We start from the raw sequence: 15,465 nt of genomic DNA on the forward strand, positions 1-15,465 counted from the left end.
GGCGTGTGTGCCTGTGTGGGTGTGTGTGTGTATGTCTGTGTGGGCGTGTGTGCCTGTGTGGGCGTGTGTGCCTGTGTGGGCGTGTGTGCCTGTGTGGGTGTGTGTGTGTATGTCTGTGTGGGCGTGTGTGCCTGTGTGGGCGTGTGTGCCTGTGTGGGTGTGTGTGTGTATGTCTGTGTGGGCGTGTGTGCCTGTGTGGGCGTGTGTGCCTGTGTGGGCGTGTGTTTGTGCCTGTGTGGGCGTGTGTGTGTGCCTGTGTGGGCGTGTGTGTGTGCCTGTGTGGGCGTGTGTGTGTGCCTGTGTGGGCGTGTGTGTGCCTGTGTGGGTGTGTGTGTGTATGTCTGTGTGGGCGTGTGTGCCTGTGTGGGCGTGTGTGTGTGCCTGTGTGGGCGTGTGTGTGCCTGTGTGGGTGCCAGGTTTGTTTGGTGGTCTGAGTACTTGGCAGTTGAGGCAATGGACCATGAACATAGTGCGCTGTGCTTCTGGATCCTTGTCGAGCCAGTATCAGATTGTAGCTGCTGCTGTGTTCCTGTTCAGCAACTGTGTGTGCCTGTGTGGGCTGTGTGTGTGCCTGTGTGTGTGGGCGTGTGTGTGTGCCTGTGTGTGTGGGCGTGTGTGTGTATGTCTGTGTGGGCGTGTGTGTGTGTGTGTGGGGGTGTGTGCCTGTGTGGGCGTGTGTGTATGCCTGTGTGGGCGTGTGTGTGTGCCTGTGTGGGCGTGTGTGTGTGCCTGTGTGTGTGTGTGTATGTCTGTGTGGGCGTGTGTGTGTGTTGCACACGTGCGTGAGTGCAGGAAGAGCGGAAGACTATCATTATTCACCTAATAGGCCAGACTCATTATTGAAGCACTCTAATTGGAGAGTGCATGTGTGTCAGTGGGTGTATGAATGTCTGTGCATCTCTTTACGACGGATGATGGAGTGTGTTTTTAAAAAAAGCCCAAAGGCCTCTCTGCAGCTCTGGGCTCTGCTGCGTGGCCTGCCGTGTGACCAGGCAGAAGGTGGACACCGTGGCCTATATTCCTTCAGACTCTCTCAGTTTGGCTGATAGCGTCGTGGTGCAGGAGCAATGAATCTGCCTGACACTCCGTCTCTGAGGTCGCCTCTGCAAGTTCAGGCTGTGTTCTTCTCATAGATCATTTCTTTAATGATTTAACACGTAGTCTCTCGCTCCCTCACACACACACACGCACACGCACACGCACAATCTCTTTACCCATGACAACACACACATTTCCTGCATTATGTATTCAGATCTTCTCCCAGCTGGCAAATCCAGATATATATTTTTTTGTCTTGCTATTTTTCTGGTTCTATTCAGTGTATATATACAGTGGATATGGGCCTTGTGTGTTGCCATGGAGACTCTTTACACGGACTAGGAGATGTGCTGGGTTTGTTCTCTGTGTGAGTGCGTGGCTGTTTCTCATTCAGCGGGATGTAAGAGTGAGTAGGCTGTCGTGCCCCGGCCCCGGGAACGTCGAGGGCCACCTGCTTCGCGTCTGAGTGGCGTGGTGTCTGAGTCTCCGGCTTGACCCAGGTGTGGCTCCCAGCAGCCCCCTGCACGGAGAGCGCCCTCTAGGGAGAGTTACACAACCGCTCCCCTTAAGTGAGAACGGTTGCTGATCAACAGCTAACGTTAGGGCTGCGCTATGATTAGACTAGGGGCGAGTGTGAACACTGGGGGAGACGTTCACTAGAGAGGCCTGTTCCCATTGCGCCCAGGGCCAGGCTGACTTTGCTTTATCCCCGGGGGGAAATGGCAGAACTGATGAGCAACACCACAGCCCCTTTCCACGCTCACCCTCTCCCCTGCCTCGTGAGCGCGGCCGGCTCTTACCTGGTCTCAGCGAGCGGCTCCGTCTCCGGTAATGAGTGTGTGGAGGGGCCCGAGGGGCCCTGCAATTATTCCGTATCTGCCTTCCCAGGGGAGTGGAGCTCCTTCAGGGCCAGGCTGCTGATGCAGAGTGACGGAGAGGAGAGAGATATCAAAACCACGCGCTGCTGCCGCCCCGCTTCCTCTCCTCCTCCTCCGGCCCCCTGCCCAGCTGAGTCTCGTGGCCCCTGCACTCATTACTATGCATAGCTTCCTCTTTGTTATTCACTCAGCCCGCCGCACGCTCCTCCCGCACAAGCGTTTTGTCCGGGAGTCTTTTCTTTCGCCTGGGTCAGAGTCACACCGCATGTTCACTTGAATATAAGAGTGTGTGGGTTTTTCCGTGAGTTTCACTAGCTTTGTTTCCACATATTTATTATGACTCCAGTGACTCAGTGATTTGTGTCTGTAAATCGAGCGCACTTTGTTCGGTCCGCTGGGTGATACTGTTGCGCCGATGGTGGAAAGATCATAAGCCCTGAAATAAAACCGCGGCCCGTGGACGCCGCCCATGCTGACACCGAACAGAAGAGCCCGGGTTAGCGCAGCTCGGAGGGGTCTGTCCGCGTCGGTCGGGTTGTTGTGCTCCGCGCGGGTAACGCTGTGCTCCGTCTCACAGGCTCTCCTGGACGCCTTGGCTGATCTCCCGGAGTGGTATGGTGTGAAAGGGATGCAGGCCAACTGGATCGGGGAGTGCTCGGGCTGCTACTTCCACCATGTGCTGAAGGTACCACGCACGCTCGGCTGCGAGAACACGCTGCTTTCCTTCCCCTCACTGCCATAATCAGCGTCCTCATCAGTGCAGAGCAGCGCTGTGTTTCGGGGGGTTTATATTATCGGGGTTAGCTTCTACTCTGGGGCTGTCTTCAGTCATCTGCATGTTACGGGAGGAGATGTGTTCATTTAGCAGTAGACTTGCTTATTAAATCTTTAATTTCATTTCCAAATAGTGCAAGGCCAGAGCCAAGGAGGGTTAAGCATGATACTGCTAAAAGGGAGTCTAGTGCTCATTTTGAAGAAAAGTAAATGTGCAAAGACAAACTGAATGGGCAAATATATATATATATATATATATATATATATATATATATATATATATATATATATATATATATATATATACGCATGTAATAGCATATTTCATATAGCACATTGAGGGTAAAACAAGAGGACGATTTTAAGGAGTTCACAAACTTTAAAGCAGCACTGTGTGTCTATATATAAACCACAGCTGCATTGGTAAAGTCAATTAGGTAAAAGACTGAGGCGAAATACATGAGAGTGGTCAAGTAGTCAATTAAGCAGACCAATCAAATGAGACATCCTTGGGAAAAGATTTCGGCCACACTGATTAAAAGGCAGAAGAAACCAATCAATGCACTCGTGCCGAGGTTTAAAGGACACAGATCAACAATGCCGAGAGGAAAGGAGACCTCTGAGGACATCAGGAAGAAGGTGGCAACAGCCCATCAGTGTGGGGAAAGCTACAAGACCATCTCCAGAAGATTCCACCTCTATCCATCCACTGTAAGATTGGAGGGCACTCAGCAACACCGCAACTCTGCCCAGAAGTGGACGGCCATCAAAACTTGCACTGAGAAGCACCAGAAAAATAATAATTCAGGTAAATGCCAACCATCACATCACCTCTGGGGAGTTGCAGAGCTCTCTGGCAGCATCTGGGATAAATGTACATGCGACTACAATCAGGTGAGAAATCAATACTCTCATGGGAGTGTTGCGATAAAGAAGACTCTCCTCTCAAGAAAGAAGAAAGTTGCCCATTTAAACTTTGCCAGAGAGCCCTTGGACAAACCTGGACTACTGGAAGTCACAATCACCATGTTTGGAGAAAAGTCAACACGTCATATAAAGAGAAGAGCTTCCTACCAAATGTGAAGCATGGGGCCTGGGCCTGCTTATCCGCCTTCAGACCTGGACCACTCCATATTATCTAGAGGACCAATTCTCAAGCCTGTCAACAACTTCTTGATCAGAATATCCTGTCATCAGTCAGGGAGTTGAAGCTGGGATGGAAATGGATTATGCAACAATCCAAAGCATTCCAGCAAAACTACCAAGGAATGACTTAAGAGAAAGAAGAATTGCACTCTAGATTGGCTCAATGTCCAGATCTCAATCCCATAGAAATGCTGTGGTAAGAGCTGAAGCTGGCGGTTCATGTCAGACGTCCCTCCAGCCTCTAACAACTGGTTCTGCTAGGAGGAGAGGGCAAGACTTCCAAAAAGCAGAGAGTAGTGCAACAATGGTTTGTGATTACAGAAGATACTTGGTTGAAGTAATGGCTGCAGAAGGAGGTGCCACAAGCTACTAACTAAGAGTTCACATACTGTTGCACTTGGTAGATTTTCAGTTTTTTGAGAGAATAAATAAGGAAAATATATCTTTTTCTGTGTGTTCACAAATTGGTCTACTTCACAATTTGAGATTCGGATGTTTATTTCATGGTTTTTTTTTTTTTTTTTTTTAAGAAAACATGACCATGTTTGGGTGGTTCACCCACTTTCAAGCAGCACTGTACATTGTGCTAGTCTTTCTCTCTCTCCCCTCTATCTCTCATTGTTTTCATTGTCTTTCTATCTCTATATTACTCTTTCTCTCATTTCCTTTTCACTAATTTTTTCTTCTTTCTCACTCGCTCTCATTCTATTTCACTCTGTTCTCTCTCACACACGCTCTCATCTTCTTTCACACGTATCTCGTTTTCTCTATTTCACCCTCTCTCTGTTTCTCCCTCTCTCTCTCTCTCTTTCTCTCAGTTGGAGGGGAGAGAGACAGGTGAAGTGCTGTCTGCCTACACCTCTTCTCCTGAAGCGGTGTTTGGAGCAGCATTCGTCTCCATCCTGCCTTCCCACCACCTTCTCCATGGCTCCAGCCCCGTGGGACCCGCCCTGTACGGAGCCCTTCGACATGGGAGTGGTGTGTCTGCCCTGCCTCCACCATACACCCCCCCCCCCCCCCCCCCCACACACACACACACACACACACACATGCGCACACACAAATGATCTCAATGAGTATTTTAGGTGTCAGTTTGAACAAATAAAAAACATAAAAAGCAGGTTTATTGATAAGTAATCTGTTTTTGTAACATATACAACCTTTACATATCGAATGTGGGGTCTACGCAGCCCTTGTGTTGCTAGCCCTGGAGAAACACACAGCTTTAGTCTTCTCACACCTGGATGTGTTCTGACTGGGAGTCCCATGTGGCTCTGCTTTCTCTGTGGAGCAGCTGCAGGTAATGAAGTATCAGGAGAGGACACGGCACAGTTAACACTCACCTCTTTGTTCTCATTCGCTGACCCGCACCTCACAGACTCCCTTACTGAGGTCACCGCCCTCAACATGTTCACCGGCCGGGAGATTCCAGTGGTCATTTCTGCCAAGACTGAGTTTCAGGGACATCTGGACTCTGTGATAGGTGAGCGTTTCTGTGTGTCCAAGACTTCTCTTTAGAGATTTTATTTATTCCCAAACTCGTTGAGGCACAACATTCAAAGAACAAAGACAAAAGGAAGACAATTAAGCACAGAAGTAAAAAAAACAAACAATATAGATAACAAATAAACAAAAAATAAATGAAATTCTCATGTGCTTGTGTGTGTGTGTATATATGTGTGTGTGTGAATGTGTTCCTTGTTATCGGTATTTGTGTTCTCACTGCACAGAAGCAAACATGTCACCGGTTTCTCATTACACCATTTCCCAGCATGCCCGGCTTTGTTTCAGCTGGATCCCTCGAGAGCTGTTTACACAGCTCCTGTGTGACTGAATCACTTTAATCATGTAGATAGTTTTTGTGTAAAGCTTTGTGTGTGTGTGTGTGTGTGTGTGTGTGTGTGTGTGTGTGTGTGTGTGTGTGTGTGTGCGCGCGCGCGGCGCGTGAATGCTGTGGGCACATGCTCATCACACAGGCATCCCTGACAGCAGTGAAGAGGATACGTGTGTGGCCAGGGCTCTGGGTCTGGACTGGAACCCTGTGCTGAAGGCCGAGGAAGACGACACTCACACTCTAATCAACTCTTCTGAGGTACACACTGCTCACACACACCACGTCCCAGGAGGGACAGCTACTCACTCTCATGTCTACACAGTTAAACACTCATCCTGGTTCTGAGATCCCTGTTCACCCTGTCACAGTAACACTCACCATCACAAGCATTCATACTGTCTCATGAAACAAGGTCACGGGTGCAATTGTTGCTCAGCATAGGATAGTGTTTGACGTCAAGGGACAAACACTTACTGCCTGAGAAATATTTTGTAGGTTTCACATGGAGCACAAAGGCAGGGTTTGTTTGTGCTGACTGGTGATAGTTTTGAGATTATCTTCATGAACGCTTGAAGAACCCTAAAATAACCGTATAGACTCAATATTTCGCCATCAGTCTTTCAACTCAAAAAACTTCAGCTCCACACATTAGTAATCTGCAGTATGTCTGCTCTGTAGTTTACAGGTCTGACACGAGGAGAAGCCTTCAATTCCATCACTCAGAAAGCCAGAGAAAAGCACGCTGGTGGTTCCCTCACCAGTTCAAAGCTGAGGGACTGGTTGATCTCCAGACAACGCTATTGGGGAACGCCCATTCCCATAGTGCATTGCAAGTCATGTGGCCCGGTGGCGGTACCTGTGGAGGACTTGCCAGTCACGCTGCCCAAAGTCCCGTCCCTGACCGGCAAGGGGGCATCACCCCTGCAGGCTGCCCATGCGTGGAAGACCAGTCCATGCCCCAGGTAAGGCTTCACCCCGTCACACTGTAAGTGCGCTTTCACACCTGACAGCATCTTCTCGGTCACCGTTATGGTTGAGTAAGAGTTCTGAAATTGTTTTGGAGAGCAGTTTTCGAGAGCAGTTAGCCACTCGGTTGCATTTGTGCACTGCACCTTGGACCAAGAAAGCAAAAGAACAGAAGTGTCCCACCACACTTTACTGCTTTTTCTTCTTCTACGTCTCCGTGTAGATTCTTCTTCTTCTTTGTCTCTTTCATGTGCATGTTTGGAGAGTCCCGCTGATGTGCTTGGCCTCCCTCCAAGGCCACACTCACCACTGAGTCACAGTCCGGGAGGCCACACCCACCACTGAGTCACAGTCCGGGAGGCCACACCCACCACTGAGTCACAGTCCGGGAGGCTGTGTGTGGATATGATTCTTCCTGAGTGCAGTTTGGGTTAATAGACCACTGGGTCTGTGACCATGAAGCATGATTATGCAATATGTGTTAGATCTCCAACGTTCTAGGAAATGCTAGAATTACTTTTTAAACTTTTTTTGAGTCCCTAAAGAGATGAAAGCCATTCTATGGGGAGTATGGCCTACCTCTACTTCAGGCACAATGTACACTGTAATTTCCCTAATTACACTTAAGGTGTTCTCTCACATTTTTTTCTTCTGTATCTTTTGCCATTTTCTCTTCATAGCATTCAAGAGCGTCTGACCAAATATTGCAAAGAGAACATGGCAAAATGTCCCGCCTGTTCTGTGAGCAAGAGTGAGAGAGAGAGAGAGAGAGAGAGAGAGAGAGAGAGAGAGAGAGAGTACATTCTGACTCATCTTAGACACATCCCACACCACCCTCTCAAGTGCTACTCAGCTTTAAATCGAACCAGTGCAGGTCTTTTAGAAACTGTTCGTTTTGAAACAAGTCCTCATTTGACACTATGGTGTCATTAAACTAAAACACTTTTTTGTCAGTGTTTCTCCCATTGAAGTCCCTTGATTCCTGTAATGATGGCCAGCCTGAAATGATCCTTAACTGATCAGGGTGCGATGGTGACAGTTTGAGGAAAATCACTTCAGTGTTTTAACTCGTCCTCTCGTACAATTAGACGGGCCTTGAGCAAAAAGATGTCGGAGGAACGATTGGGTGAGAGATGGAGCTTATCAGCCAAGTCCTTGAAAGTGGAAAAAAAAAATGGAAGTCATTTCCTGAGCAGCGATATTGTCTGTTCTCGATGGTAGCAGTCAGAGAACCGACTGGAAACTAGAGCCCCTTCTGCCTGTAATTCCCAGTACAGCCATCTCCATGGGGAAACTGGTGACATGCTCATAGCACTGAGCAGGTGCCTGAGTGATTATCTTCACGCAAACACACACCCACGCATAGGTGAATACATGCCATTAAATCTTTGAGTTAAAGTCTTGACTGAGCGATTTGTGCGTTTGTCGGCGAGCAGCCAGCCTCTCTGAGGTCGCAGTGCACATGCCCACCAGTCTAGGAGCAACTCATCACTTCACATTGCAATAACGACTTTGAAAATGATTCAAGCAAGCCCGACGCAGCCAAATCCGGCTCACTTCAGAGAAGTGGCGTTCTCTCCGAGTGCCAGCAGTGTGGGCAGACACAACGTACACACACACACACACGCGCGCGCACGCAAATGTTAAAGCCTCCTCTACAATAGGCCTCAGCTGTTGCTGTCTGTCTAATGGTGTCTCTCATCTGCTGGCTGCACAAATAACAGGCTTACTCACAGCCAGGTACCAACACAGCACTTGAGGGGAGGACCTGTGTGTGGCCAGTCTGCTGAGCTCACACATGAATTGGAGTCCATTTCCACATTCAGAATGGCTTAATGAGAAAAAATGGCTTAGAGATGCTAAAACCCACCCTTGTTACATCAAGAAAATGACCCCCCTCCCCACACACACATACACACATACACACACACACCCCCCACGGATTCTCCATCCTGTGTGTGATGCATCAGCCACTGCCTCCAGCCACTTCATTATGGCTTGTATTGGGGATTTTCATCCTCTGAAATGGCACCTGGCTTTCAAAGAATTAACCTGCTACACCCTAGGCTAGTTGCTAGGCAACACGGAGGCGCCAGTCTTGTCCTGGGAGTGCGGGAGCGGGCAGAAGCCCGTGCGAGCACTAGGGGCGCGGCGCTGATTGCCACCGCTGGGCTGGCCTGTCCACCCTAGGGTAGGGGGCGGGGCTACAGGCTCGGGGCTAGAGTCTGCCCTTTAAGCTGAACATGTGAGAACAAAGGCCAGGACCCTGCGCTCCCGTACGTCTGTGTGCACGATTAGGTCTGTGTGTGTGTGTGTGTGTGTGTCTGTGTGTGTGAGACTCGTTAGCACTCTTTCGCTCAAGATGCCCCACTCTTTGGTCGGGGTGAAAGAGGCAGACAGCGACACTCCCGTCCAAACACACAGTCACGTACGCGGCGTGGGGGGACGTGGGGGGGGAGAGGCGTATGACGCCTGCTGCTGATACCAGCCACCGAGCGTCTTCAGCCCACGCACGGACCCAGCAACCCAGCAGCCCACGCACACGGGCAGCGCCGCGGGGCCGGAGAGGCCCGGCCGGGCCGGCCATGGGAGGCCGCGCCGCTGACATTTCGTAGTGCTGCCGCTGCTTACGGATCTCCCTTATTACACATTATTGCCTTTTTTATTCGTGGTCTTTAATATGTCTGCGGCGTAAACCAGCAGGGACACTTGCTTTGACAGAGCGTATTTAATCATATCATATTTAATCAGGTGGGAGGACCGAGTTAAAAGACCGTGAAGCCGGTTGAACACGAATGGCTTTGGCGATGGAGCGTTCTCCCTGGGCAAGGCGACAATGGAGGCTGCACGTAGTACAGACCGTGGGGAGTGGGGGGGTGAGGTGGGGTGGTGGGGGGGTTGGGGGGATCTCTCCTCCACACTCTGCTCTTGTCCTAGTTTTTCGCTGCTTTGTCTTTTCGGTTGTGAGAGATGGCACTGCCTCCTGATGTGTTGACACCTTTTCCACTGCTTGAGGTTGTGGATGTTTAGTTTGTCTGTATTGTAGCACCGCCACCTCACTGTCCTTCTTTTCCTTGACAGGTGCAAAGGTCCCGCTCAGAGGGAAACGGACACCATGGACACGTTTGTGGACTCGGCGTGGTACTATTTCAGATTCACAGACCCGCACAACCAGCTGAGGTACAGTGGGGAGGCTGGGAGTGCTTCACTTCTCTCCCTGTCTGCCATAACTGGATGCGTCTGTGTTTGTGAGGATTATAAGAGAGAACACCTGAGTGACTGTTAGCCCCGTCTGTCTAGGGCCGTTTGGATAAAGAGCAGATATTAAAATCATTGAAATGTTATTGTTCCGTTTGTGTAATTTCCTGTATCCAGGCATTCACTAGACATACACTCTCCCACCCACATTCTCTCTCTCTCTCTCTCTCTCTCTCTCTCTCTCTCTCTCTCTCTCTCTCTCCCTCTCGTTCACTCTTTCTCTCTCTCCCTCCCTCTCTCTCTGTACCTCCACTTCATGATGCACACACATACACAGTGTCCTGGCTGTGGAGATTATAATCTGTCATCCGGCACCTCGTGGTGAAGCAGAGAGCTTGACAAAAGAGATGAATTTGCTCGCAGCGGGACATCTCTCCCCCAGCCGTGACCCGTGTGCGCTGGCGCATGCGTGCAGCCGGTCCCGGCCCCGGGCGCCTCGTCCCGCCCTGGGAAGAGCAATTACGCTGTTTGCACTGAGCCGCCGGTGCCTGGGGGCTCACAGCGCGGGGAGCAGAACCATGCAGGGCTGGATCAGCGTCTAGGAGCAGAGGCTGCAGGGGGCCGGGCGGGCCAGCGTCCGCCATCCCGGAGGAAAGCGCTGCCCGTACAGATCACAGGGCACGCGGGGGACTCACGTCTCTGCTTATACCAACAAATCAATTGAGGAGCTCTGCGATTATTACCAGACCATCCTAAAATCGATGGGTCGCTGTCTCTTTAAATGCCCACGTTGAGGGCTGTTTATCTTAGGCAATCTGATGTCCTTCAACATTGAGCATCAGTACGTTCTTCGTCACTTTCAGGTCACTGGATTTAAATATGAACTCTTTCAGAGAGTGGAGAGGCACACCTATAGTGCAAGCAGCACAGAACTACTAACCCGGCATTAACCCCCTTTCTGAATGCCATGGAAAAATAGATGCCAATGCAATGGTGCCCCCTAGTGGTGATGAGCGTCTGTGCTGAGAGCAGTGTAGGTCTGAGCCGTGCCTCAGACGTGCTGACCCTGCCCTTGACCTGCAGGCCTTTCCAGCGTTCCTTGGCTGACCACTGGATGCCTGTGGATGTTTATATAGGAGGGAAGGAACACGCCGTCATGCACCTGTACTACGCCCGCTTCCTGAGCCACTTCTGCAAGGACCAGGGCTTGGTCTCACACAGGTGCACCGCACGTGCACACGCGCGCACACACACACACACACACACATATATACACACACACACACACATACACACACACACATACACACACACACACAGACATACATACACACACACACACACACACACACACACACACACACACACACACACACACACACACACACACACACACACACACACACACACACATACATACACACATGCACACACACCAGCTAGCAGGTACATTATAGGCTGGCCATAAAGACAGAATCCATGTGCTGTGACTGTGTGATATTGTGCATCTTAGCGTGTCTGCTCACCCGCTCTCCTCTCCTCCTGAAGGGAGCCCTTCAAGAAACTGCTGGTGCAGGGCCTCATAAAGGGCCAGACCTTCCGACTGGCTGAAAGTGGCCAATATCTGAGGAGAGACGATATCGATTTCACAGGTGTGTGTGTGTGTGAGAGTGTGAGTGGAAGTGTTTTAGAGTTGTTAGCGTTTCATCTCCCACAGTTCCAAGCGACTAACCTGAGGCAGTTGTCTTGTCTGGTGTTGTGGTGGGAAGGAGTTTATGCTTCACACCACTACTCAACTGCAGCCAGCTTACTCATAGAAACCACTTGAGACAAATCTATCTTTCCGTCTCTTTTTCTCTGTCTGTTTTTACCTCCGTCTCTCCTTCTCTCGCTCTCCCTCCCTCCCTCCCTCCTTCTTTCTGGTGCATATTGGACATTACTTGGTTTTTATTGTTACTAGGCAACCAGGTAAACAGGGAATTCCAGGCTGGATTGTGTGTATTATGGGTATCAAAGGGAATGTTTTTTTTTATTATTGGTTCTGTGTCACGGAGAAAAAAGATGACAACTTGATTGTCTGTGTGTTTGTGTATGCGTGGTCAAGCTAATGGCTTCCACGTTTATTGGACTCTTGGAATGCACCTTTTTTCAAAGAAGAGTCATAGTGTCGGAGGACACAAGACAGACCTTCAACATGTCCCGCATGCTTCTCCCCTTGCAGGTCCCGAGCCCGTCCAGCGGGACACTGGCAGGCAGGTGAAGGTGACCTGGGAGAAGATGAGCAAGTCCAAACACAACGGCCTGGACCCTCAGGAGGTGGTGCAGCAGTACGGCCTGGACACCGTGCGCCTCTACGTCCTCTACGCCGCTGCGCCCGAGCAGGACATCCTGTGGGACGTGAAGAGTGAGCGCTCTGGTTTGGGTGGTGCAGTTAATGGCTGAGCTAGTGTTGAAGAGCAGGACCCCTCCTGCACATGAGGCCTGAGGGCAGCTCCCTGTACATTTACACCAGGAAACCTTCCTTTAGGAATGATATGATATTGTGTGATATTATGAATTTATGAAACTAGGACTGGCTATAGATTTACACAGTGAAGGGTTGTGTGTGGTACTTTAATTGTGATTCACATAAGCATGCAAAGATCATGAGTGTGTGTGTGTGTGTGTGTGTGTGTGTGTGTGTGTGTGTGTGTGTGTGTGTGTGTGTGTGTGTGTGTGTGTGTGTGTGTGTGTGTGTGTGTGTGTGTGTGTGTGTGTGTGTGTGTGTGTGTGCAGCGGATGCAATCCCTGGCGTCCTGCGCTGGCAGGCCCGTCTGTGGGGGCTGGTGACCAAGCTGAGAGAGGCTCGTCAGGGCGGTCAGGCAGCCAACCCCTCCACCCTCAGCAAGAAGGAGCACGCAGAGGCCCACAGGATCTGGGTGCACAAGAATCAGGCCATTGCACAGGTCTGAGGGTCATGCTTGCTGTAACAGCTCTGGCCATGGTGAATTTGGCTGTGTCATTTAATAGCCTAAAGCGCTCTCTGACCAGATGGTGTCGCCATTGTGAGGACCCCGGCTCAGTGTTCTTTCTTTTATTTTATACCACTGTCTTTCCAGAATTGAGGGTGTTTTGATTTTGTTTATGTTCGGGTCTATGGTTTATTTTTCTTTGGTGTGGGGGGCTTCAGATATGAGTGTTTATATAAAAACTTATGCTTATACTTATGCTCTATTCTAATTTAGAACAAAACTATTAGAACACAATGGACTTTCTTTTCATGAATATTTCATACTTTCTACTCACACCCTGCGTTCTCTGACCCAGTACCAGAGGTGTAGTCTCATTCTGACCCAGTACCAGAGGCATTCTCACCAGTGTCTCTCTTTATTCTTGGGCTATGATCAGTAACCTGAACCATCGTATCGCCTCCGGGAACAACAGAGAGGGTGTGGAGAACTGACGTTAAATCGAGCAGCCCATGCTTTAGTGCGTTATAAATATCCACCTCCTGCATCTGGTAGCCGAGGGCGTGAATGATTCTGCCAGGGGCCCAGGCTAGTCGAGGGGCCACTGCCCTGCGGTGGCTCCACCCCGAAGCCACAGAAGCTCTTTGATCTTGAGCCTGGAAAAGCCTCTGTCGTAAGCCGTAGCCTTTTTCCCACAGGCCCTCTGTGGGCACCTTTCTCCCACAAGCCCTCTGTGGGCACCTGTGGAACCATTTTGGCTGCTGTCCGCCTAAAACCAGGCACCCGTCTGCATTCATATCATCGCACGCCCTCACCCCACTCCTCCGCCCAAAAGTGAAAATGAAGCCCTCGCATTCTGCTTTCTTCTCCGCTGGATTAGAGGAGGAATGTTCACATTCTTTGATCCCTTTAATGATCAAAAATGTTGTTAGAAGGGGAGGATCACCAGAGCACACAGGCCTTACGAGAGCCAGGCCACAAATTTTTGAACAAAATTTCAGCTATATTTTTGTACACATCCTGTGTCTTATGAAAGCACCGTAATCCAAGCACCGTGTCCAACAATGTCTCCAGTCATTGAATGCAGAAGGAGTGTGAGGAGTGTATCAGGAGAGAGCCTAGTGACACACAGCCCCATCTGAATGGCACTTATCTCTGTTTGGTCATCAGGTAACCAGTCATTTCACAGAGGACTTCCTGTTGAATGCTGCGATCTCACAGTTGATGGGCCTGACCAACACACTCTCAGTGAGTCAACAGCACACACGCTGCTTCTGTGTGTAGTACTTAAACCCATATCAGCTGATTCCCCTAGTTTTAACTGTATTAGTTAGGATTACATTGTTGTAACCATTGTGTTTAACAACATTACAGTAATGGAGATTAACAGATTATAGATCTTAATGATTTTACACATTTAATGATTTTAGTTCCATGTATTATATGTATATGTATAGAATATTGACTTTATTTAATCTTGCATATACCTTGTGGATAATCTAGCATGATTTGACATCATGCAGGCTGGACGTTTGCTCTCGCTGCATATTTCTATAGCTGTGCTGGACTCTGCACTTCACTGCCACACACTGCACATGTTACACTAGCCCAACACCTGAGACCCGTTCTCATTGCCATCTCTGTTCCCGCTGGGTGTTTGTCGCGGGACGCAGCAAGCCTCGCCCCGCGTGGTCCTGCACAGCGTGGAGTTTGAGCAGGCCCTGGCCGCCCTCTGCCTCATGACTGCCCCGATGGCCCCGCACCTGGCCTCTGAGCTCTGGGCAGGTACGTGGGACACCACAGCTGCTGTCTGGGTCGTCAGTGGAAAGGGAGGAGCCACATGAAATTAATATAACACTAAACAAATTAACTAAACAAAAAAAATCTAAAAGCAAGTATATGGAACGGAAATCTGTAGATTTTGTACTTTTTCCATCTCTAAGCATCTCTAAGATTTTAAACAGTACATAATACTCATAATACATAATAGACATTCTGCATTTAACAGATGCATTGTAAACATGTGACAGTGCGGGTGCTCACTGGGAATATAACACATGACCTTGGCGTTAACAGCACCCTGCTCAACCAGCTACGTTCTGCAAAACGTAGGGAACAGTGCCGATTACTGAACTAAAAATAAATTAAGCAAAAATGTATTCCAACATGTTGCTGAACATCACAAGTCATGCTGAAAATGCAGCCCTAAATAGAATTTGTATTTCTGGTGGGGGTGTGGGTGGAGGTGTGGGTGTGAGGTTGTGGGTGGCTGTGTGTTTGTGTGTGGATGGTGTGCGTGCATCTGTCTGTTTGCAGGTGTGTATGTGAATGTTTTTTTCTTTGATTGATCCATTACTGGTGTGAATGTTTGATCACCTTCCAGACCTTCATTAGCTGTGCTTAAGTGTTCCTCCAGTTCCTGTTAGTGGTTAATCACGGCTAAACAATAACAGAGTTTAGCAGTTAGGCATCAGCCCCATTTAAAAGTGAAAATGTGTTGGTCAAGAGTTAAAGAGTTATAGAAAACACCGGAAGAACCAGAGGAAGCAACTGTCCTGCACTTCATCACATCCAGCTATTGTCAACTGCACACACCACACAAATGTGCTGTGTGTACAGAAGACGTGAGCACCTCGTCCACTGAAGCTCGTCCTGGAGCTGATAACAGTCCGCCGTCAGGAAG

The 15,465-nt window shown here is 49.4% G+C and overlaps 1 protein-coding gene across 5 annotated transcripts in view; it reads left to right on the top strand.

Moving 5' to 3' along the window:
- The window catches only part of lars2 (leucyl-tRNA synthetase 2, mitochondrial), a 33,197-nt gene that overhangs the window by 13,654 nt on the left and 4,078 nt on the right, over window positions 1-15,465 (top strand). For all 5 annotated transcript variants that reach the window (XM_076971581.1, XM_076971580.1, XM_076971579.1 and 2 more), the window contains exons 8-19: window positions 2,494-2,601; window positions 4,655-4,814; window positions 5,215-5,319; window positions 5,813-5,928; window positions 6,349-6,632; window positions 9,718-9,816; window positions 10,918-11,055; window positions 11,383-11,486; window positions 12,056-12,238; window positions 12,610-12,779; window positions 13,953-14,030; window positions 14,456-14,567. In XM_076971581.1, the coding sequence (XP_076827696.1) occupies window positions 2,494-2,601; window positions 4,655-4,814; window positions 5,215-5,319; window positions 5,813-5,928; window positions 6,349-6,632; window positions 9,718-9,816; window positions 10,918-11,055; window positions 11,383-11,486; window positions 12,056-12,238; window positions 12,610-12,779; window positions 13,953-14,030; window positions 14,456-14,567 (1,657 nt within the window). The remainder of the gene's footprint in view (window positions 1-2,493; window positions 2,602-4,654; window positions 4,815-5,214; window positions 5,320-5,812; window positions 5,929-6,348; window positions 6,633-9,717; window positions 9,817-10,917; window positions 11,056-11,382; window positions 11,487-12,055; window positions 12,239-12,609; window positions 12,780-13,952; window positions 14,031-14,455; window positions 14,568-15,465) is intronic.

Source organism: Brachyhypopomus gauderio, chromosome 13 (assembly GCF_052324685.1).
Source record: "Brachyhypopomus gauderio isolate BG-103 chromosome 13, BGAUD_0.2, whole genome shotgun sequence".
Classification (NCBI taxonomy): domain Eukaryota; kingdom Metazoa; phylum Chordata; class Actinopteri; order Gymnotiformes; family Hypopomidae; genus Brachyhypopomus; species Brachyhypopomus gauderio.